Source organism: Rhinolophus hipposideros (genome assembly GCF_964194185.1).
Source record: "Rhinolophus hipposideros genome assembly, chromosome: 6".
NCBI lineage: Eukaryota > Metazoa > Chordata > Mammalia > Chiroptera > Rhinolophidae > Rhinolophus > Rhinolophus hipposideros.
Window position 1 is genome coordinate 287,200 of NC_138052.1, and position 22,396 is coordinate 309,595.

The following is a 22,396-nucleotide window of genomic DNA, read 5'->3' on the forward strand; positions in this document are numbered from 1 at the left end:
CGGAGCCATAGGTAGGGGAGTCATACCACTATATTCTCGCTGGTGGCTGGGTTGGAGACACAGGAAGCAGGAGCCACACTGTTTGCAACCCTCACTACACCGCTTGCTAGCTCAGCCACCATCTTCTTGCTAGCCCCCATTTTCTGCTAGCGTAGCCACAACAGTTATATTAGTGGCCAATGGCTCACTGGTTACAGCTGACGGCCAACTACCCACAGCTGATGGCCATGCAATCACAGTTGATGGCCATTTACTACCTGAGCCAGCACCTTTCTATGTGAGGCCAAGAGCCTGGAAACTGCTTTCTGGGGCTCTGTCCCCACACGACATTTTGACCTCTTTCCATATCCTTGCCTGCAGCCTTTTAGGAAACCCTTTTTTCATGTAGTGATCAAACTGAATATGGTCAAACGCTCAAACGTAAAGTTCTTCCACTTGTGGCCCTCTTTTTATTAAACCCACATTGCACTGATGCCTGCTATCAGTCCATTGTGACAGAACCTATTACCAGAGTTGGGGCCAACACTAGATAAGATTACAGGTGACTGAATGCTCAGAGCCCGAGGCCTGCTAAGCTGCTACACAGATGGCAGCTGTCCTTTCCTCTCTTCCCCTTCATGGTCAACCTCTTCCCTACCTTCACAGATATTTATGAAGGGGGACACCCATTGTCCCCAAACTTTGATCCTTACAAAACTTTGTGAGGCACCTCACCTTTTCTCTAGGATATTTGAGGAGCCAAGAGAGGAAATTGTTGTTAAATCCCAGGCCTTGCCCTCCTTGTAGAAACGACTTAATTTAACCCTTGTAACAAGCACCTGAGGTGGATGCTATTATTCGCCTCATTTTACACACGTGGACATTGAGGCCCAGGGAAGTTAAATAAACCAGCCAAAAAGGAGCTCCAAAGAGGTTTAAACCCGTACGAACCTAACCCCAAAGACCCTACTGCTGATGCCATCTGATAGCTTTGCCTTTCTGTTTTTCCCCCACTTTTGCTTCTTATTCCTTTGCTGGCATCTGCACAAATACTGCAAACCCTTTGCACCAGTACCCGTCCTCTCTCTAAATTAGCTAGCTCTAATTAGTTAGCTCTAATGACAAGTCCTGCCCTGGCATCTGGATTCAGCCTGACTGAATTCGGGCCCCTGTGGGGTGACACACACTTGAAGAAGGAAATTCCCCAGTCATACAAGGAGAATCGGCAGCACCCCGCCAAGTGCAGTGAGACTGCACTTTGGAACAAGGGCTGGCCCCTTCCACGGGACCAAAGCAGTGCCCTTGCTGGAAACCTGTTGTAAGTGAGCAGAGACACCTGGATTCCTGGGAGCACTCCCCAGGTGATGCCAGCCTTTCAGAGCCAGCAGAGCTAGGGTATGGTGGCAGAGACCTTCCCTACCTCAGGGAGATGGCCCTGTCTCCTACGCTGCCAGCCAATGAGGAGGCCATGATGCAGGTATCTTCGCTGCAGAGCCCCAGCCAGCCAACAGGCATGAGGAGCTCTCCCGGAGGAAGCCTCCTGACCTCTGAGCATGCCTGGAGGCCTCGGCAGACCACCAGCACTGGTCGCTTCTCCCACTGCCGTTGTCCTGGCTCTTCTGGGCATCTGGGCTGGTCTGGATGTGGGTGCCTCGGGCAGGTTCAGGATCAGTGTGGACCCTACGTAGATGGCACATGGAATTGACCCCCATGTGAGCCTGGGGCACACATGGAAGGTGGAGAGTGTCGTGGGGAAGGAAGGTGTCCCACTGGACACCCAAGCGCCGTGCTCTTAGTAGGTGAGGTGAGAGGATAGCAGGAGGCCAAGTAAAGATGGGGAGAGCCAAGAGCAGTGACTGCAGTAGACTTATGGGGAGGACACCTGCAGAAAACCCTGGGTGCAGGAGGCATTTTTACAAGTTCTGCAGCCATGTGAGCCACCCCTCGTGTGTGGTCACGCCTGTGGTCTCCATGCTCCCTGCCTGAGCCATCAGGACCACGTCTCCCCTTCTCTCAGCAGCTGCCTCAGACCCTCACAAACAGTCCCTGGCTCCCCACTGTCCATAGGCTCCATTCCAAACCCCATTCTATCTCCTCCCCTCTCCTCCTACCTCATCTTCAGCAGCTCCCCCACTGTTCATCTCCAGTGCCTCCTGCTCCCTCCCCATCTGAGCCGAGGTTCCTCTATTGTCAGGGTGTCACGCAGGAGACCCTGCTCGCTGCACCATTTGTCGTGCAGGGTCTCTGCTCCCGCTCCCCGCCCAAGAACGCAGGACACGGTAAGGCCAAAAAGGAACATCCACGGAGCCATAGATAGGGGAGTCAAACCAATATATTCTCGCTGGCGGCTGGGCTGGAGACACAGGAAGCAGGATCTACATAATCTGCCTAACAGCAGTCCGCGCTTGCCAGCCACCATCTTCTTGCTAGCCCCCATTCCCTCTGCTAGCATAGCCATAGCAGTTATATTAGTGGCCAATGGCTTACGGGTTACAGCTGACAGCCAACTAGCCACAGCTGCTGACCATCTGATCACAGTTGATGGCCATTTACTACCCGAGCCAGCACCTTTCTATGTGAGGCCGAGAGCCTGGAAACTGTTTTGGGGGGGCTTTGTCCCCACACAGGGCCATGCCTGTCCTCTGATGTCCAGCTGAAGCTCCACCTCCTCCAGGAAGCCTTCCCTGCCCACCCAGCTTGTGCTGATTTCCCTGTCCTCTGAACCCCTTCAGCATCACCATCTGTGCCTGCCACCTGGCGTCTGCCCTATGGGCCTGCCCCGTTAGACTCTCCCCCGTTCCTCTTGCCTTCTCAGTCGGGCCGCGTTGCCAGCACCAGGGCCTTATACCCCCAGAGCCCAGGCATGTTGCTGTACCTAAGTAGGAGGAACACAAGCTACTCCGGAAAATTAAAGAAACTGAAGGAAAGAGGATTTCCTCATGACCCCCAAGCCAGGATGTGCCCCCTCATTATGAGGTGGGGCCACTTGGCTGCTCCCTTCCACCCTCAGGTCTCCAGTCTCCTGCTCAGTCTCTCAGCAGGGCTGACCTCCCTCCTCGTTGTGTCCTCCACTTTAGGCCCAAACATTGATGATCAGACTCTGGCTTCAGAACTTTCCAAGTCCAGTGCTCACAGTGCAATGAGGGCTCTGGGGCCCTACTCCTAGGGCCGGGGGTAGAGAATCTGATTGGCTCCTGGGTCCAGTGACTTCCCTGTGCAGGCACCAGAAGCAGCAGGAGCTGGGACTCTGAAGAGTGTGGTCAAGTTCTCCAAGGAGGGGGCAGGGTGTGAAGAAATGGGGGCATCTCCGGGACAGCAGATGCCGGGAAGGAAGGAAGATGCCTATGAATACTGACAGGCTGCAGGCCCAGGCAAAGCTCCAGGTCAAGCCTTTACTTCTGCCCTTGTCCCTTCCTGCATCCCAGCCGTGAACTGACTTCAGTCTTTCCGGAATCCTCTTTGTTTCTCTCACTTGTTCACAAAGGTGGCCAAGAGGTGCCAGGAAGATCTGAGTCCTCATCCAAGTCTGCCACCAACCAGGTTGGTGAATTTGGGGAAGTAATGAAAGATTTCTGAGTATCCTCACTGGCAAATATAGAGGTTATAGGACTAGCCATGTGCAGCTGTTGGGGGCGTTACAGAGAGACCAGAGCTGAGAGCCTTCGGAGTGCCTGGCTCCTGCGTGTTAGGGACCCAAGAGGCATATCTTTTCATTTTACATCACGAAAATCAGAAATCAGACTGGCATGTCAATGTGTGATTGGCAGTGTTTCTTTTATTTATATATTGGCACATAAATAGGTGCCTCTTGTAATAATCATATCCCAGATTTGGTGAACTATGGTGAATTTGATCCATTACAAGTTGTGCTGATCTGGGCCAAACTGCAATATCTTTGCATAAAAATGTCCCACCTGCAAGATGGGAACAAGGTCCCTCCTTCAGCCAGCCTCTATGAGGCTAAAAGGAGACCACATCTGTGCACAGTTTTGACAGTGCCCGTCCTTCCCCTCTTTTCCTCCTGGATGGCACCATTGGTGGGCAAGGTGGGCTTTGGGCAAACCTAGCTGTCCTGAGCTGGAAACTTGTTTGTTTGTCCATGGAGAGCGAGGCCTCAGCACTGAGGGCCAAGCAAGCAAATATTTGTGGTTATGGATTAACTCGAGTTCCGGACTATCATGGCGGCAGGAGGGCGACCTTGCAGTTTCTCCACAGCCCACCCCAGTAAGTCCCCTTCCGGGCAGGTCTGTGAGGTGGGTCGAAGGAGGGCTGAGCAGGGGTGAGGACTAAGTCCTTCAGCCGGGGTTTGAGAGGCTGGCTGGAGCTTGGGGATAAGGGAAATCAAGGCTCTGCCACTGGCCATGCAGGCCTAGGTGCCACAGTTCCAAGGGACCTTCTTCCCAGACTTCGAAGCAGATGGAAGTTGGTGGAGGGCCTCCAGGGCTCACAGCCATCACCAGAGGTGACTGGGAGCCTGGGACTCCCCATGTTCCCCAACCCATCCCCACCTCTAAACTTGGGGCCTCTGGTTTAAACAAATGTCAGAACCAGCTTCCAAGAGGGTGAGCGAAGGTGGAGAGAGGTCAGACTGAAGTGCACATGGGGCAGGGCAGCCTGCCCACTCAGCCTTGGAGGCAGTGGGGGGCTCTTCAGCATCCAGCCGCAGGGTTGCCTCTGTGGCTTTTTGGGGCACCTGGTGGTTTGGGGCAGGAGTTCAGGTTCCAGGCCTGGAGCCACACGGGCCTGGGCTTGAGTCTGATCTCTGCCACCTCTTGGTTGTGGGTTTTTAATAAGCTACTTCATGCCTCGGAGCCTTGATTTCCCCCTCCATGAAATGGGATGACAACAGTAAACTTACATCTTGGGTGGCTGTGAACCTTAACTGGAATAACAACAGCAGTGTTTACTGAGAATTTGCTATGTGCATACCACATTTTAAGAGCTTCATGTGAATGAACTCATTTAACTCTCACAATAACCCCATAAGGCAGAAAAACAGTTTTTCTATCCATTTTATGAATGACGGAAATGAGGCATGGATCAGTTAGGTCCCTTGCCCAGTGTTGCTGTCCTGGAGCTGTAATTTGCACCAAGAGGTTTGACCTGGTGGCCTGCCCTCTGAACCATGCTTGAAAGACATCATGAGTAGCTGACGTTAGCTATTACTCTCGGCCTGGCCAGCAGATCAGCGACGGCACCATACCCCAAGGCTCATGCAGAATAGGGAGCGCATGGACACTCTGGGCGCACCTGCTGTGGCCCCTTTGATCTTCCCCAGGACTTTATGCCCTGTCCACTTTCTCTCTTCCCCCTTCAGATTTGGAGCAGGTGGTGTGACCTTAGACCCATATGGAGAAGGAGACTGAGGTGCCAGGTGGCTGTCTGCCTAGTGGACAGGGACTCCCGAGCCCAGCTTTTGCCCTGACAATCAGCACACATGGGAGGGCCTTCCATTTGGCTCCCGTCTGGGGGGAGGCAGGCAGAGCAGGGGCTGGTGGGGCTGCGGGAAGCTCAGAAGTCCTCCTCAGACAGGTGTCAGCAACTCCAGAATGTGGCAGCTGGCGAGCCTCTTACTGTTCCTGACCATCTGGGGAATTTCCGGCACACCAGTTAATCCCGGTAAGGCCATTCCCTGTGCCCCATCCCCCAGGACCCCAGGCCTTCACACCGTCTACTATCCCCTCTGAGCCTCAGGGTGAGGTGAGAGACAGGCTGAGTTAGCAGCCTCCCTGGCTGGAGGGCAGAATGCTGTGAGGACAGCAGGGAGCCCAGGTCAGGGGTCACATCCTGAAGCTCCTTCCGCCACCCTGGGGTGTGGGTCACAGAGTCCCCCGGGCCTTCCTACTCCATTAATCACTCTCTCAACTATGAAAGCCCCAGGCCCAGGACAGGCCTCATCAGAGCCACACTGCCCCAGGCAGCCTGTCCTCCTAAAACCTTGCCCCACCCCATCCCCTGGTCCCCACAGCCAGCGGGACGAGGAAGGATGCCATGCAGGAAGGATGAGCTGCCCGGTTTATCCTGCAGCCCCTGCGCCTCCGAGAGCCCCGCGGGGCTGTTCCTTGCATCCATGCCTCTTCCTGCTCTGCTTCTCTGCTGGGGGCGCCCTTTCCCGTCCTCCAAACCTCCAGCTCTCACCTGTGGCCCCCTGGGCTCCACTGTGCAGACTCAGCGCAAGCACACCTTCCTTTCCCAGCCTTGTCTTTTGAGCTTCCCTTCTGCACTCCCTTGACTTGATTCCTCCATCCCAGCTGTCCCCCTGTACCCAAGACAAACATCTCTCAGAGCCCAGGAGACATGTGCTGATGCTCCCTGGGTGACAGTTCTGCTGTCCTCCAGGTGTGCCTGCCCAAGGGGATGAGCGTGGGGAATGCTCAATGAGAGGCGAGGGGAGCGAGAAGCGAGGGATGGTGTCAAGAGAGGGTTGTACAAGTATATTCAGAGAACAATCAGACCATTTAATATTATATTCTTGGTAACAACAGCAGCACATGGCACGTGACACTGGGTGCTCATTTCTGTGCCAGGCACTGGACTTTTTTTTTTACTGTACTTAGTACAGTAAAATGTCCTCATTTTGGATGAATAAACTAAGATTTAGAGATGTAAAGACCCTGGCTCAGGGTCACTTGGAGGTCAGGTTGGGGTTTTAAAGGGAGGTATGAATTGTGAAGTCTCCTCTGGCCCAGTGGTCGGTCACCTCTGCAAGCAGAGGAGGGGAGAGAATTGGGGGCTGGATTCATAAGTCTCTCCCGGCTCACCCTAGCAAGGCCCTTGCGTGGCCCCCACCTCAGGCCCCTCCACTGAGGTGAGCGCCCCGCCCCAAACAGACTCGGTATTCTCCAGCGGTGAGCGGGCCCACCAGGTGCTGCGGATCCACAAGCGGGCCAAGCGGGCCAACTCCTTCCTGGAGGAGCTGCGGCACAGCAGCCTGGAGCGCGAGTGCATGGAGGAGGTCTGCGACTTTGAGGAGGCCAGCGAGGTTTTCAACAACGTGCATGACACAGTAAGGCCCCCGGCTGGCTCCAGAGGACCAGGTGGGGGCTGCTGGCCAGCTGGGGCCTGGAGGAGCAGGCTGGGCTGACCACTGAGCGCCTCTTGGAGCCTGGGGACGCAGCGGGCACCAGCCCCTCTGCCCAGCGTGGGCTCAGCGAGTGCAATCAATAGGACACTGTGGTCTTGGTCAGGGCTCCCAGGAAAAGAGAGTTTGGGAAAGCCTGAGGCTGGGGTACTGACCCAACCCCACTGCGGGTAGTTCACTTCACCCCCCACCTGCAGCTTGACACTTCCGCCTCCTGTTCTCTCTCTCTGTGACCAAAAGACCAGCATGTCTGCTTCCACCCATGAACCTACTGATCAGGCTGTGTGACCTGAATTCCTGATGTCTGTCCACATAGGCTCACTCTGTGCCTCAGTTCATATTCTCAAGGGGAAAAAATCTGCTTGCCCGGGGGTCTGAGGAAAGGATCTGTGTCCTCTCTGGCCCCTGGGCCTTGAGGTGGAAGGTGGACTTGTAAGAGAGGCAGCTTTCCAATACGAGGCTCAGACCCCCTCCACCCCCAAGTGCTCGCTTCAGCTACTAGAATCTAGGAGTTGTGCCACCCCCTGCGGTCCTTCCTGAGATGTACTGCTTGTTCAGGCCTTTCCAGGCCAAGGCAGGGCCCTCTGGTTCGCTCCCCACTTGCCCTCAGCCTCCACCTCCTTGACTCCATCCCCACTGCCTCTTTCCCCAAATGGCCTCCTCAGCAGACGCCAAAATGATATTCTGCAGGCTCAATCTGAGCACATCACATCCATCCTGGGGCCCCCTTAACTCCCCCCAAGGTCTCTGGGCAAGCAGGGCAGAGCCCATGCTGCTTGGGGGAGGGGGGATTGATGGTATAGGCATTGAGCAGTGGATCTCAGGGTGGTCTGCATGCAAGGTGGTGGTCTCAGACCAGCAGCAGCAGCAGCAGCAGCTGGTTAGAAAAGGGGACTGCTGTCCCAGACCTTCTCAACCAGCATTCTGTGTCTCACCAGTGAGATCCTGGCCCTTGCTCAACTTGGGAAACACTGGCTTAGGGAAAGACCAGATTCGGGAGAGGTCCAGAAAAGCCAGGAGGAGTACCGAACTACTGGAAGGAGGCAGAGTAGCCTGGTGGGGGCCTTGGGTCTCTTTCATTGCAGAGGCTGCTGAGGTAGCAGAGTGAGAGAGCAGGATTCCAGATGCTGGGGGAGGAGTGCTGTTCACAGGGATGTGTGGTGGAGATGGACAACAGGGGGCAGGGAGGAGGCGGACTTATTCAGGGTGCAGCTGCACCAGCGGCCCCTGAGAAGCAGGGACTGACCCCTCTGGAAGCCCTTATGTCTCCTGCCCACTTAGAGGCCCCACGAGGGCCTGACCCAGGAGGCTCCCTGTGGGCTCCCCTTAAAGGCACAAGGGTTGACGACGGTCCCTGACGCAGCCCCTTCTCTCCACAGCTGGCCTTCTGGTCCAAGTACCTAGGTGAGTGCTCTCTAGACTCCTGGCTGCAGTGCCATGCCCCTTTGGGAGTCTCTGGGCCTCTGTGGGGACGCGGAGGGGGCTGGCGGCACCAGTGACACCTCCCAAACCTCATGTCGCAGACGACGACCAGTGCACCGTCCAGCTGCCGGAGCACCCGTGCGACAGCCCATGCTGCGGCCATGGCACGTGCATCGACGGCATTGGTGGCTTCCGCTGCGACTGTGGCCTGGGCTGGGAAGGCCGCTTCTGCACGCAAGGTGAGGGGCCGCAGAGCCGGGCAGCGGGCTGAGGCCCCGAGCGCGGCGGGGGCGGCGGGGGCGGCGGCGCGCGGCTGTGCACGGCAGGCCCGGCGCGTGGTGTCACCGCGCCCTCGGCGTCCTCCTCCCTTGTGCGTCCAGAGGTGCGCTCCTCCAACTGCTCGGTGGACAACGGCGGCTGCGCGCACTACTGCCTGGAGGGAGAGGGCCGGCGCCGCTGCAGCTGCGCTCCCGGCTACAGGCTGGCGGACGACCACCTGCAGTGCGAGCCCAAAGGTGAGCCCCCCGAGCGGAGCGGGGCTGGGGTCCGGGCGGCTCCGGGCGTGCGCGAGGGGCGGCTGCGAGTCCCGCCGGAGCGGGAGGGCCGCCGCCGGAGCGGGAGGGCCGCCGCCGGAGCGGGAGGGCCGCCGCCGGAGCGGGAGGGCCCCCGCCGCGGCCCCGCAGCCCCCGCCCGCCCGCGAGGGCGAGGACGCCCCCTGCCGGCCCCCGCCGCGCTTTCCCGCTGGCCCGCCCGCCTCGGGGCCTGCTCCCCGACGGCCGCCTCCTGGCGCGCGAGCCCGGGAGCTCCCCTCCTTCCTCCGAGCCCACGCGGGGGCCGCCTCCAGCGTCTTCCTCCGCCTGTCGCGATGGCTGTCTTTCCGTAGGACACTTGGTCCAGCCCCGCGTGCCGTTTCCCACGTTACCTCTGGCTTCTCCGCGGAGAGCCAGAAACCATGATTCTGCCTTCCTCCCTGTTTTCCTTTGTATGCAGTGTGATTTTCATCAAAGTTTAAATACGTACAAATAAGTAGAGTTTTACAACCCTTACAGTGAATTTCAGCAGGCTGTCCCTAACTGCGGGTCTTACTTCATTCATTGTACAGTGTCCTTTGGTGGACCTTTTGGGTGTGGAAGTTCATATCTGCTACCTCTCGGGACATCTCAGTAGTTTTTTTTTTTTTTTTTTTTTTTTTTTATAATCTCTCCTCTGCTTTCCCTTCTCTCTTTCTGTACCTCCTGTTATTCAGATCTCTTTCCTCTTGATTGATCTATTTTAGTTTTTCTTTTGAGGTGTGATCAAAAAATACAGTGAATGTTTAAATAAAAAATTATTACAGTAAAAGACACATTGCCATTAATCCCCCTTAAAACACTCCCCCTCTCTTTGAACACACTTAACATTCTTGCCACTTTCTGAAGCAGTCCTGGAAGTCCTCTTTTGTGAGTGTCTACTTGCGCTGCTGTGCTGCCTCCATGTCCTAAATCATTTAACTTTGGGAAAGAAGTCGCGTGGTGCCAGATCTGGCGAATAAGGTTCATGAGGACACACCATAATGTTTTTATGTGACAGAAATTGCCATACCAGAAGTGATGTGTGACACAGAGCATTGTCATGATGGAGGATGATTTACAGCACACTTTAAAACACACCTTCTCTCAACCAGGGCTCACACCCGACTGCACCAAACAAGTTGAAACTGTTACTAAGGTTTGACATGTTGCTTCCTGTAGTGAAGACCCCTGCCTTTCTGCTGAATGGCATTTGGCAGCAGCATTCACCGTATTTTCTGATCATACCTCGTATTTTCCATCTCTTTAAGTTTGTGTTCTTCTTTCAGGGACCTTTCCACAGTTTTATATTCCAATCCTTTACTGAAAAAACAAAACAAAACAAACAAACAAAAAACAGTTCTAACTTTGTATTTTGAAATAATTAGAATTCATAGGAAGTTGCAGGGAAATGCCTAGTGGATGTCTTGGCTTGTGGGCTTTCCTGCGAGACCATCTAAGGGCCCAGGTCACTGGCAGAATCCCTACTGCCCAGACCCTGAGGTCTTTACTTGACGCCATTTTCTGAAAGGAATCCTGCAAGCTCAGGCTTGGGTGGTTCCAGCCTGGCTTCTTGCCCCTCAGAGCAGGGGGAACGGGGAAGGGGAAGCTGGTGTCTGTCCAGTCTGCAGATGTCTGTATGACTGCCTTTGTTCATGTGTGTCACTGTTTCCTGTGGTGGTACCTGAGGTCCCCAAGTCACAGCCTATGGTTTACCCTCTGCAGAGAATAGACCTAAGGCCTTCTGCAGGGGTGAGGGAGGAGAGTCAAGTCTGTCTTATAAACTCCCAGCATTCCTGTCTGCAATCCACCTGCACCTCACCCTTCAGAAACACCAAGCCTTCCTGGGGTTCTGTGCTGCAAAGCAGTCTGGGTCCGGCATCTTCTGTTTCTGACAGAGGTTTTTGCTTTCTCAGTTGGCCGAGACAGTTATCACGCCCATATGCTGTACAGCTTCTGGAATTTACTTGCTGTTGTCTCATCTCCATTCTCTGTCACTGTTCAGTTGCCCGGCTTACGGTTTCCCATTGCCCTTCAATAAGTCCAAATCTCTCAGCCTAGCTGAATGGCCTATCCCAGTAGACCTCCCGGTCCTCAGTTCTTTCTCCTCTTGAGAGGACTTCACAACGGTGCTCAGAGCTACTTTGGGGCTCTCCAAGAATGCCCACCTGCTTGTCGCCATAATTTCTATCCTCTGTTAGGAGCTTGGCAGCATCCCAGCATAAGACCTGACAAGTATCTCAGGGATTGCTCCCAACAGCCCTGGGGAATACTGAACTCTGAGAAGTTTAGCGACCTGCCCGGGAACACATGGCTACGCTACGTAGTGGTGCTGCTTGGTCTGACTCTTGCCATCAGGTGGCACTGTTTGTTGACTGACCAACCCAAGGAAATTTGCAGATTGATACATTTGTGTGTCTAAGCATCATTTATTCCTTTAACCCAAGAATGCGGCACGAACTAGCCTGCAGGTGAGAGGTGGATAAAGATGGGAAGGCAGTCTGGGGGGTAGTCCTGGCAGGCCCTCACTGCCTCCCCTGCCTGCAGTGAAATTCCCCTGTGGGAGGCCTTGGAACCCAATGGAGAAGAAGGGCAAGACCTTGAAATGTTGCACAGACCAAGCAGACCAAGTGGACCCGCGGCTCATCAACGGGAAGTTGACCTTACAGGGAGAGAGTCCCTGGCAGGTGAGAGGGGGCCAGAGGCCCGGGAGTTCCTGCTCAGAATGCACAAACAGGAAGGGGCTGCCTTTGGGGGGCGGCGGTGAGTGCTAAGGTGGGGGGTGTTGTAGAGAAAGATGGAAGTAACTTGACGAGAGAAAGCAGCCAGGGAAGGGGGGTGGGGCATGGTGGGATGTGCAGGAGGAGAGTGACAGTTTTTAAAAAGCTGGAAAGCTAATGTTTTGCTGGTATAATTTTTCACAGAGGCCCTGCTCGCAGGTAAGGGTTTGGCACAGGGAAGGGCTGCCCCTGAGCCTCTCCCGCCTCATCATGGGAAGTAACACTTATTTGGTCCCCCTCTCTGCCAGGCATTGAGGGATAGAAATCTCTAAGGAGGGGATTGGCAGGCCTGGGGAGCTCACACACTTGGTAGGGTCAGGACTCTACACCACAGCAGCCTAGTGGGACCAGAGCCAGAGGGTCAGCAGGACAGGAATTGAGGTAACCCGAGGGGGACCCTGAAGGCAGTCTGGGGGCCTCAAATGCTTCCCAGAGTACTTGAGGCCCTGTCCAACCCCCAACGATGAGAAGCGTTCTCTGGGTGATGTTCAGGATGACAGGAACACCTTGGGCAATGCAGGGAGACCCCTGAAACAGGGCCAACTTTCTGAAATGTGCGGAAATAGAAAATGCTAGGAAAGGGCCAGAAGTCCATGCCCTCCTGGGCTGGGGAACCCAAGAAAGACCTCCTTCTACTGCCAGTGCCTCAGGTTTGAGGACCACTGCAGCGCCTGAGCTGAGACCCCGGGGCCCTGACTAGAGTGGTCAGAAGGCAGTGCTGTGTTGTCACTGCCCACCCAACCCCCATTTCAGGTGATCCTGCTGGACTCGAAGAAGAAGCTGGCCTGTGGGGCGGTGCTCATCCACACTTCCTGGGTGCTGACAGCGGCCCACTGCATGGAGGAATCAAAGAAGCTCACCGTTAGGCTTGGTGCGGGCTGGAACCAGGCAGGAGGGGGCCAGCAGAGGCCTTGGGGAGGGGTGGTACCATGCATGCTGGCCAGGTTTGGGGAGCCTATCCCTGGGGTGCTTGAGCTCCACAGAAAGTGTTTGGGGGCACAGGCCTATGTGCTCCCACCCTGCTACTCCTGTGGGATTTCAAACACAGTAACACCTGGTATTCTGCAGGTAGGGGATTCTCTGGGGCCTTCTTCAAAACTGGGCCCAGGCACTTATATACCAAGTTTGCAAATGAGGGGGTGGCACACACACTTTCCTGTTCCCTGCCGGCTGTGGGCATCGGGCTATGTGCAGACCTCCAGCACTTGCTGATGCAGACCCACACGTGTTGCACACGGCCTGGCCTCAGGGCCGTGCTTCACACACACTAGTGGGGATGGAGCTGTCAGCAGGGCTCCAGCAGCGTGTGCCCCAGCAGTCAACGGTTTCCCTGCGGTAGTTGGGGTCCCCAGGCCTTGGCCCCACTTTATGCCAGTGTCTGGAGGGGGCTCTCACACCATTCTTTGTGCAAAAAAGGAGGAAAAATTATATTGAGAACAACCAGATTCACATGCCCACAATTACCTGCAGCACGACCAATGGCCATTGGCCTCCAGGGAGGCCCCACCTGGAATTCCATGGGACCCCGACCTTCCAGGACCCATGTGCCTTACCTGAGAGGAGCTTGTCTCTTACGTGTGACCCACATCTTCCTTTCCTGTGGAGGCTGCTGGATCCTGCTGATCCTCCTCTCTGCTCTTGCTGCTCCTGCCCGCCTCTGCTGTGGCGTGTTCCTGCCTGAGCTCAGGCTGGGCACTGCCGGCCATGCCTCTGCTGGCGAGGGCTCTCATCTCTCCATCTGCAGTTGCCCCATATTCTTTGTGGCTCTGATCTGTGTCCCAGGTTTACAGGGGGACTTGGACTTCCCTGCTGACTGGCCTCTGCTAGTTACTTCCCTGGCACTGCCTCATCTGAGTGAGTCCTAAATTCAGAGCGGCATTCTGCCCCTTTAGGATCGACACCGATGGGCTGTTACCGTTAATAGGGAACTGCATTGCAGACATGAGGCCCCCAAGGCCCCCGAGGCCCCCGAGACACACTGGCCGCTGCAGCAGTAGGCCCAGTCCTGACCCCAGCAGGGACTCCTGAGCTCGGTGGGGTCTGCCTCCCCACACCCACTCTCATAGCCCCTCTGCTCTGCAGGGGAGTATGACCTCCGGCGCAGGGAGAAGTGGGAGGTGGACCTGGACATCCGCGAGGTTCTCATGCACCCCAACTACAGCAGGAGCACGGCCGACAATGACATCGCCCTGCTCCGCCTGGACCGGCCCGCCACCTTCTCACAGACCATTGCGCCCATCTGCCTCCCGGACAGCGGCCTCTCAGAGCGTGAGCTCACCAAGGTCGGCCAAGAGACGGTGGTGACAGGCTGGGGCTACCGCAGCGAGAGCAAGAGAAACCGCACCTTCATTCTCAACTTCATCAGGATTCCTGTGGCCCCTCGCAGCAAGTGCATCGAAGCCATGCAAAATGTGGTCTCTGAGAACATGCTGTGTGCGGGCATCCTCGGGGACCCACAGGACGCCTGTGAGGGGGACAGCGGGGGGCCTATGGTTGCCTCCTTCCGTGGCACCTGGTTCCTGGTGGGCTTGGTGAGCTGGGGTGAGGGCTGCGGGCGCCTGCACAACTATGGCATTTACACCAACGTTGGCCGCTACCTCGACTGGATCCACAGTCACATCAGGGCCGAGGAGGCCTCCCTGGAGGGTCAGTGGCGTTAGCAACCCTCCCACGGTGTCGGGACCCCAGAGGCCACCCTTGGAATGGGTGCTGGGCTGTTGAATGGCAACATATGGCACATTAAAGGGAATGCAACAAGTACAGCAGCTGCTGTTCTGTCTTTCATCCCCTTTTTTGGCTGTTCTGGAGGGAAGTGATATTTATTGAGCATCTGCTATATGTCCCACACTCTATAAACAGAATCTTATTTAAGCCCTACAGCAACTCTGGGGTAGTGAGAAGCAAATACAGGTTTTGTGGGGTCTGAGGATAATAACACTTGGAGTAGGAGCTCTCTTTATGAAAAAGAATTAAAAATATGACTTCAAAACTGAGAGACTTGCCTCTTCTAGGGCCTTGTAAGTGGCCTGTGCAAGTCAGGGGTCCTGAAAATGAAGCTTCACAGTAAAACCAAGTCTGGAAGTGTGGCGAGCCAGCCGCCACGAATCGAACAGTATCCGAATGGGGGAGTGGGAATGAAAAAGAGACACTCACACAAATAATGATGCGGCCGGTCTTCAGTGATGCTGAAGCGCCTGATTTAATCACCTTCACCATTATATACCCTTTGGGTACGTGCAGTTTAACAATCACGGGTATGTATTACCTCACAGAAAGTAAATTTTTAACTTCTACAAAGAAACTACAAAATCACTACAAAACTCCCCAAAGTAATTAACATGACAAAGTCTACCAATTATCCTGATGGCCATCAGTGATCTGTATCCGGGAAACCGGCCGTTCCCACCTCATTCCTCAGCAACTTGTAAGCACCCTCAGGGTGCAGGCAGAGACAATGCCTTAGGAACAAAAACAAGTTAATCATAAACTGAGCCAGTCCACAAGGCTCCAAAGCAACAAGAAATCATGGCTCCCCACATCTCCCCCTTTTTTATTTTATAGAGGCAAAAAATCCATACAGCAGAAAAGCAAGGCGACGGCTCCTGTCTTAGATGTCCCAGGATTACCTTATCAACTTGCCCGTCTTTGGTGCCTGCATTGTGCAATACAAGCCCTGTCTTAGGTGTTGAAAGGCTCCTTAAGACTTACCCGTCTTTGGCTAACCGGTCCCATTAAGCACAGGGGGGAGAGGGAATCAAGGCTTTGTCTTAAGTTCAAGCTGATAGATGTCAGCTCGCAAATCTAACATTCGATCAATGAAATACTTAATGAGGATGGGAAGTAGGCACAGAATCACACAGACACAGATGCCCAACGTAAGAAATATCAAAACAGAATGAGTGAGATTTGGCATAGAAGGTATAACATTCTTAAGAACATCAATAAATTCTAAAGCAGCTTGGGCAGCATCAAATTTCAATGGCTCAGCTTCTTTCATATTTTTAATCTCATTATGAAGCTGAAGCATATCTAGAGACACGTTAGCATCATGCCAAATTCCTTGAAGATGTAAACGAACCCGATTCCAATTATATTGACTTTGATTATACTTTTTAGAAGTAACACATATCCAATGATATTCTGAATGACACTCCAAATGAGATCTAACTTTTAAACTCTGGATCACATCTCCCATATACTGAACCGTGTCATAAAGGACATTCACCTTTTGTTCTAATTTTACATCAATATCGTCTTGAATCCCTAAGGCCAAAGTAACATTCTTTGTAAGAGTATTAACATAATGAGCATTTTGAATAGTCTGAGAAAGAGCTACAGCTGCTGTAGCAGCAGTTGCAATAATAGTAACCAAAGCCATAATTCCTGCAATTAAAAATCCAATAAACCGCTTTTGTCTGCTTAAGGCATACTCAATTTCTTTAAAAATCTGCAAGCTTCTTTCTGCATACCAAGGACCAGAAATATTAACAGGAAGCATAACAAAAGAAGGTTGCTTAAGTACCATAACTTGAATTCCCAGCGGTACCCATGAAATACAATTTGCAAGAGAACAATTATTGCAAGATACATGAAACTGATTCTCCACAAAATTTACATTAACATTTCCAATCAATAATGCATAAGGGGAAGGAACACAAGCAGATACATTAACAATTTTAGTAATAGTAGACCAGTCTCTAATTCCATCTTTTAAAACAGTCACAGGAGTACAAGGAGTACCTGATTTACAAAACTCAACCATTTGAACAACCTCATCCATTACTCCCATAAGTTTCCATAAAGAATTTTGCTGATACTGCGCATCAGAAATCCAGAGTCCAGCGATCAATTCTCGGGCCCATCCTGACCGATTACTCCTCGACCAGTCAATAATATATCTGTCCGTTCCAGGAATGTCATAACGAAAAGAAGCATTGCCAGGACAGTCTTTCCATGGAACAGTCTCTGTGTTCAATCTCAGTCTCTTAATTTCATGTGTCCATCAGCTGTTGCATTGCTGAGGGTCATCAGCATCATCAGTAGGTAGAGGGTCCACATGTCGCACCAATCTTTCTGGCAGCCACTGAGGACTATCTGCATCCTGTGGAAAAACACATACATGTCCTCGCCCCCATATGAGGACCGGGTCTGGGCCTTGCCACGAACCTGTAAGTGGGCCCTTCCATTTAACCAAGGCCTGAGGGCTGGCAGAAGGGTGCCAAAAGCGGTTTGCTGCACTCTTACCATAGGCATCCAAAGTCAAAAATTTTGAATAAAGAGAGAGTGAGACAGGTAATTATGAGGCGTCAGGGGATATAACTCCCCCTTTTTTATTTTTTGTAAATTGATCTTTAATGTGCCATGAGTGCGTTCAACAATCCCTTGGCCTTGGGGATTGTAAGGAATGCCAGTAACATGATTAATCGAAAATTGTTGGCAAAATAAAGCAAATTTTTTGCTGGTATAACCAGAGCCATTATCTGTTTTAAGTTTTTTAGGAGTTCCAATCATAGCAAATGCAGCAGGACAATGCCTAATAACATGAGAGGCAGCCTCTCCTGTTTGAGCAGTAGCCACAACAAATCCAGAAAATGTATCAATGGAGACATGAACATATTTCAGCTTTCCAAACTCAGGTACATGAGTTACATCCATTTGCCAGAGATCATTAGGACGTAAGCCTCGAGGGTTGACTCCATAATGAGGAACAGGCTGTAAATGTGAACAGTTCAGACACTGTTTCACTGTCTGATGTGCTGTTTCTCTGGGGATCTTATACTGTAATCTTAGGCTCTGGCTGTTTTGATGATGGAGGTTATGAGCCTGTTGTGCCTTTTTTATTTGAGTTAAGGCAATGAGCTGCGTAGCAGAATCTGCAATTTGATTTCCTAAAGCTAAAGGTCCTGGAAGATTAGAGTGAGCTCTAATATGGCCAATATAAAATATTTTACAGCACAGCTGAATGGCTTGTTGTATCTGAAGAAACAGATCCTGAATAACAGGATTACTAGTGGTAAGAAAGGGTACTGTTTCTAAATTCCTGACTGCACGGACCACATAATGGCTGTCAGAGAATAAATTAAAAGGCTGGTGAGCAAAATCAAGCAATACCATATGAACTGCTCGAAGCTCAACTATTTGAGCTGATGCTGGAGGCGTCTGTATCCTTTTGATAATTTGTTGATTGAGTGCATAAACAGCCACTCCATTACTAGATCCATCAGTAAAAACATTAGGTACAGCAGGAAGAGGAGCATGGGACACAATTGAAGGGAAAATTGGATCATGATGTTGAAAAAATTGAAGCAATTTATGCTTGGGATAATGATTATCCAAAGTTCCCGCAAAATGAGCCAAGGCGATAGGAAAGCTATCTGTAAACTGCATCAAGCCTTGAATCTGTGTCTTTGTGAAAGGAACAACGATTGAATCTGGCTCCTTTCCATAATATTTTCGAGCTTCTAAGCGGCTCTCTTGAATTAAACTGGCTACAAATTCATGATAAGGAGTAAGATTCTTTTGAGCAGGCACATGGCGATGTATCCATCTAAGTGGCCCTTCTTGCCATAACACCGCCGTGGGCTTGTGTTTGGTCTCTAAAATGCACACATACAGAGGTTTAGAATAATCCAAAAAGGAAACATGCTGTTGTTGAATGGCTTCTTCAACCTTAGAAAGAGCTTTCCTTGCAGGCTCAGTAAGAGACCTGGGGGAAGTCGGATCAGAATCCCCTTTTAAAATTTCAAACAGCGGTTTTAAATCTCCAGTAGTTAAACCCAAAGAAGGGCGCAGCCAATTAATATCTCCTAACAACTTTTGAAAATCATTAAGAGATTTGAGATGATCTTTTCTAAGTTCTATCTTTTGTGGAGTAAAATACTGAGCAAACAGCTGAAATCCCAAGTAAGAGTAAGGTTCACTTCTCTGTACTTTCTCAGGTGCAATAATAAGACCCGAGGCCAGAAGATTCTCTTTCATGTTTACAAAGCAAGCTAATAATACCCCTTCTTTTCTGCAAGCCAACAATATGTCATCCATATAATGAATGATATAAACAGAAGGGAATTGTTTTCTGGTGTTATCAATTGCTTCGCTAACAAACTTCTGACATAAGGTGGGGCTATTTGCCATGCCTTGGGGAAGGACTCGCCACTGATATCTTTTCATAGGTTCTTGGAAATTTGGGCTAGGAATGCTGAAAGCAAATCTCTTACAATCTTGAGGATGAAGTAATATATTATAAAAACAGTCTTTCAGGTCTAACACTATTTTGTAAGTATCCTTAGGAATAGCAGAAGGATGCGGCAACCCTGGCTGGAGGGCACCCATAACCTCTACAGTCTCATTGACTTTTCTTAAATCTTGTAACAATCTACATTTTCCTGACCTTTTCTTAATGACAAAAATAGGCGAATTCCAAGGTGAATTAGATTCAACCACATGGCCTTTTTCAAGCTGCTCCTGTACAAGCGCTTGAGCGGCTGATATTTTTTCTTGAGTAAGGGGCCATTGATCTATCCACACAGGCGTATCAGATTTCCAAGTCATAGCCTCTGCTGTTTTTTGGTGGAGTACAGGTAAATCTATGACCCCCGGGGAAAATACCCCAAACCTGTTTTCTGTAAATTAGGATTAGGCGAAATGGGTTCCTGTCATCCCTGTCCCTCGGTACCTAAGCCTTGTCCTGGGAGGAGCCCTTGATTAAACATCTGCTGAGTCACTTGAGTGCTTGGGCTAAAAAGATAAACTCCCATATTGTTCATAAGATCCCGTCCCCAGAGATTAACTGGGAGGCCAGGGATAATATATGGCTGAAAACTTCCCTGATGTCCTTCCTCATCTTGCCACGACAAAAGATTACTGCTTTGTTGAGGAGAATGAGATTGGCCTATGTCTTGTAAATCCGTATTAGTACTGTGTGTCGGCCAACTAGAAGGCCAATGCTCAGCAGCTATGCAGGATACATCAGCTCCAGTATCTAAAATCCCTTGAAAACTCTTTCCATTTATTTTAAGTTGCAAAACCGGTCGATCTCTTTTTATTTCCTGAACCCAATAAGCATCAGAAGAACCAAATCCTTGATCTCCACGTTCCTGATTTTGTCTATTTTTCCCTATTTTAATATGAGGCAAAATAATTAGCTGAGCAATGCGAGTTCCCGCAGGTATAGCCGAGATGTTTAAAGGCGAATGAGTCATGATCTTAATTTCTCCAGTAAAATCCTCATCAATAACTCCCGGGGAAACCTGAATCCCTCTTACAGTAGTACTACTTCTTCCTAATAATAAACCTACAGTTTTAGGTGGTAAAGGCCCAAAAACCCCTGTGGGTAAAGCTTGCATTCCCATCTCAGGAGTTAATACGATGTCGGTGGTGGAACACCAGTCCAATCCTGCGCTGCCAGCGGTGGCCCTGAATAAATCTGTGATGTGTTTCTTTTCGGGGACTCGTTTCCTTTTTGGCTCTGTATTTGATCCTGAACCTGCAGTGCCCCATAACATTGTTGATTCGGGGCCTGGGGCTGGCCCCTCACCAGTTTCCCTGAACCGGTTTTCCATCTTTATCTGTTTTGGATTAAACTCATTGGCCCAATGTTTTCCTCTCCTGCATTTAGGACACACATCTGGAGGCTTCTTTGTAGAAGCTGCGGTAGGAGCTGTTGAATTCTCAGGCTCAGCTCTACGCAGGCACTGAGCCGCTCGATGCCCCTCCTTCCCACAGGTAAAGCAAGCTCCGGTGCGATTGCCTGCATTAAGTCTTGCCTGCTGATACATAACCTCCTTTATAGAGTTCCCTTGTAAAGCTGCAGCCATAGCTATACCTTGAGAAAAGGACGGTCCTACATCAGCGCATAGACGGATAAAATCAGATAAAGTCCCTTTCTTTCTGAATGGTCTGATAACTGCTTGACAAGCAGAATTAGCATTCTCATAAGCAAGCTGTTTTATGAAAGCCTGAGTAGCCACTGACGATCCAAATGTCCGTCCTGCAGCTGTACTAAGGCGAGAAACAAAATCCTGGAAAGGCTCGTCTGCGCCCTGTCTTATTTGAGTGACCTGCTCCTCCTTACGGGAAGAATCAGGCAACATTCGCCAAGCATCCTTAGCTGCTATGGCAATTTGACCATAAGCGCCTGGCATAAAGCCCATCTGATTTCCTAGATCAGCATACAAGCCTTCTCCTGCTAGCATGTCAAAAGTAACAGGAATCTGTCTTAATGCATTCTCATTAGCCTTCATTTTGCAGTTTTCATAAAATTCTGACTTCCATAAAAGATAATCACCTCCGGAAAGGCAAGCATGAGCTATATGTTTCCAATCCTCTGGAGGAGTAGCCTCACTAGTCAAAGCATCCAAGATTGCCATGGTAAAAGGGGCAATGGGGCCGTACTGAGTACAAGCCTCTTTTAGTTCTTTTACTTGTTTCCATTGAAAAGGTCTCCATTCCCTGACTCTGTTTCCTGCCTGATCAGTTCTTTCAAGAAGAGGATATACTCCAAAATTTTTTGTGGACTCCCCCTGCTAATGAGCCTCCTCACAGGCCAATTGAAGAGGAGAGCGCATAATAGAATCTGACCCTGATTTAACATATCCTGGCGGGGGCTTTATAGGCATATCCCAAATCGGTGGCTGCGGTGGCGGTAATGGGGGATCCCATATACGAGGCTCCTCAGGAGGCGGCGCAGTGGAATTATTCACAGGGGGATCCCTACCCCCTGGATTCCATGGACCAGTATAAGTAATCAGGGGAGGTCTGGAAACGCTTTCCCCAGTATAAGGCACTTGGGGAGGTCCGAGACGATTCTCTCCCTCTCGAGTAACCTTAAGTTCTACTAGCTGCCCCTGAAGAATCTTTATTTGTTGAGTAAGTGTATATATCGGATCTGCAGGCTGTCTGCTTTCTTGAGCTACGGCCACTACTGGGGGATATTTTTCCCTATCATATTTAGCTGCAGCCTCTTCCAAACCTTTTTGATCTCGCAGATCTAAATCTTCCCACTTTTCATCTGGTGGTTCCTGGCTAACAGGCTCTTTATCATGCATAGGAGCTCCCTCCCCCTCTTCTCCTTCCTTCGGAGAGGTGGCAGATACGGGAAGCTCCTCATTCCCAGCCTGTTTTACCTTTTCTAGCCTACAGCCTTCATGTCTAAGATCCAGACAGTCCCTGATTAGCCCGAATGTTTTTACCGGGACCCGCTGAGGTCCGTGGGCAGTGTAATAATCCTTTCTCCTGCCGCAGAGAAGAGGAGCGGCCGGAGCGGGACACTTCGCCGAGGCAAAGCGGGCAGTGTAATAATCCTGCAATCGCTCTCCAACTTTCTCCCAAGTTTCCAGGCTGACGGTACCTTTATCTGGAAACCGCGGGCAAACTTTTTTTACAAATTCCAAAAATTTATCTAACTGTTCTCTGCTCACCCTGCTGCCACGGGCGGCGAGTAATTTCTTAAGTCCTCTAACATATAGGTCCTTGCTGCTAGCGTGACCCATTTCTTTTTTCCCCAACCTCGGCCCTTCTTTCACACAAAGAAAGCAATCAGGTGCCCGTCTGGCCGTGCCCCTTACGGGACTAAATCTGTCGTAGCTAAG

General features: G+C 51.4%; 1 protein-coding gene across 5 annotated transcripts in view; it reads left to right on the plus strand.

Moving 5' to 3' along the window:
* Nucleotides 1–17,281, plus strand: part of PROC (protein C, inactivator of coagulation factors Va and VIIIa) — a 37,092-nt gene extending 19,811 nt beyond the window's left edge. Inside the window, exons 1-9 of one of the 5 annotated variants that reach the window (XM_081052739.1) lie at nucleotides 4,149–4,203; nucleotides 5,512–5,598; nucleotides 6,810–6,985; nucleotides 8,440–8,464; nucleotides 8,584–8,721; nucleotides 8,863–8,997; nucleotides 11,578–11,717; nucleotides 12,564–12,681; nucleotides 13,893–17,281. In XM_081052739.1, the coding sequence (XP_080908865.1) occupies nucleotides 4,158–4,203; nucleotides 5,512–5,598; nucleotides 6,810–6,985; nucleotides 8,440–8,464; nucleotides 8,584–8,721; nucleotides 8,863–8,997; nucleotides 11,578–11,717; nucleotides 12,564–12,681; nucleotides 13,893–14,470 (1,443 nt within the window). In that variant the 5' untranslated portion in view covers nucleotides 4,149–4,157 and the 3' untranslated portion in view covers nucleotides 14,471–17,281. Of the gene's footprint in view, nucleotides 1–4,144; nucleotides 4,204–5,507; nucleotides 5,599–6,809; nucleotides 7,017–8,439; nucleotides 8,465–8,583; nucleotides 8,722–8,862; nucleotides 8,998–11,577; nucleotides 11,718–12,563; nucleotides 12,682–13,892 lie in introns of those variants that run through there. The other 4 variants (XM_081052738.1, XM_081052742.1, XM_081052740.1 and 1 more) reach the window with 4 other exon arrangements.
* Nucleotides 17,282–22,396: the final 5,115 nt, after the last annotated feature.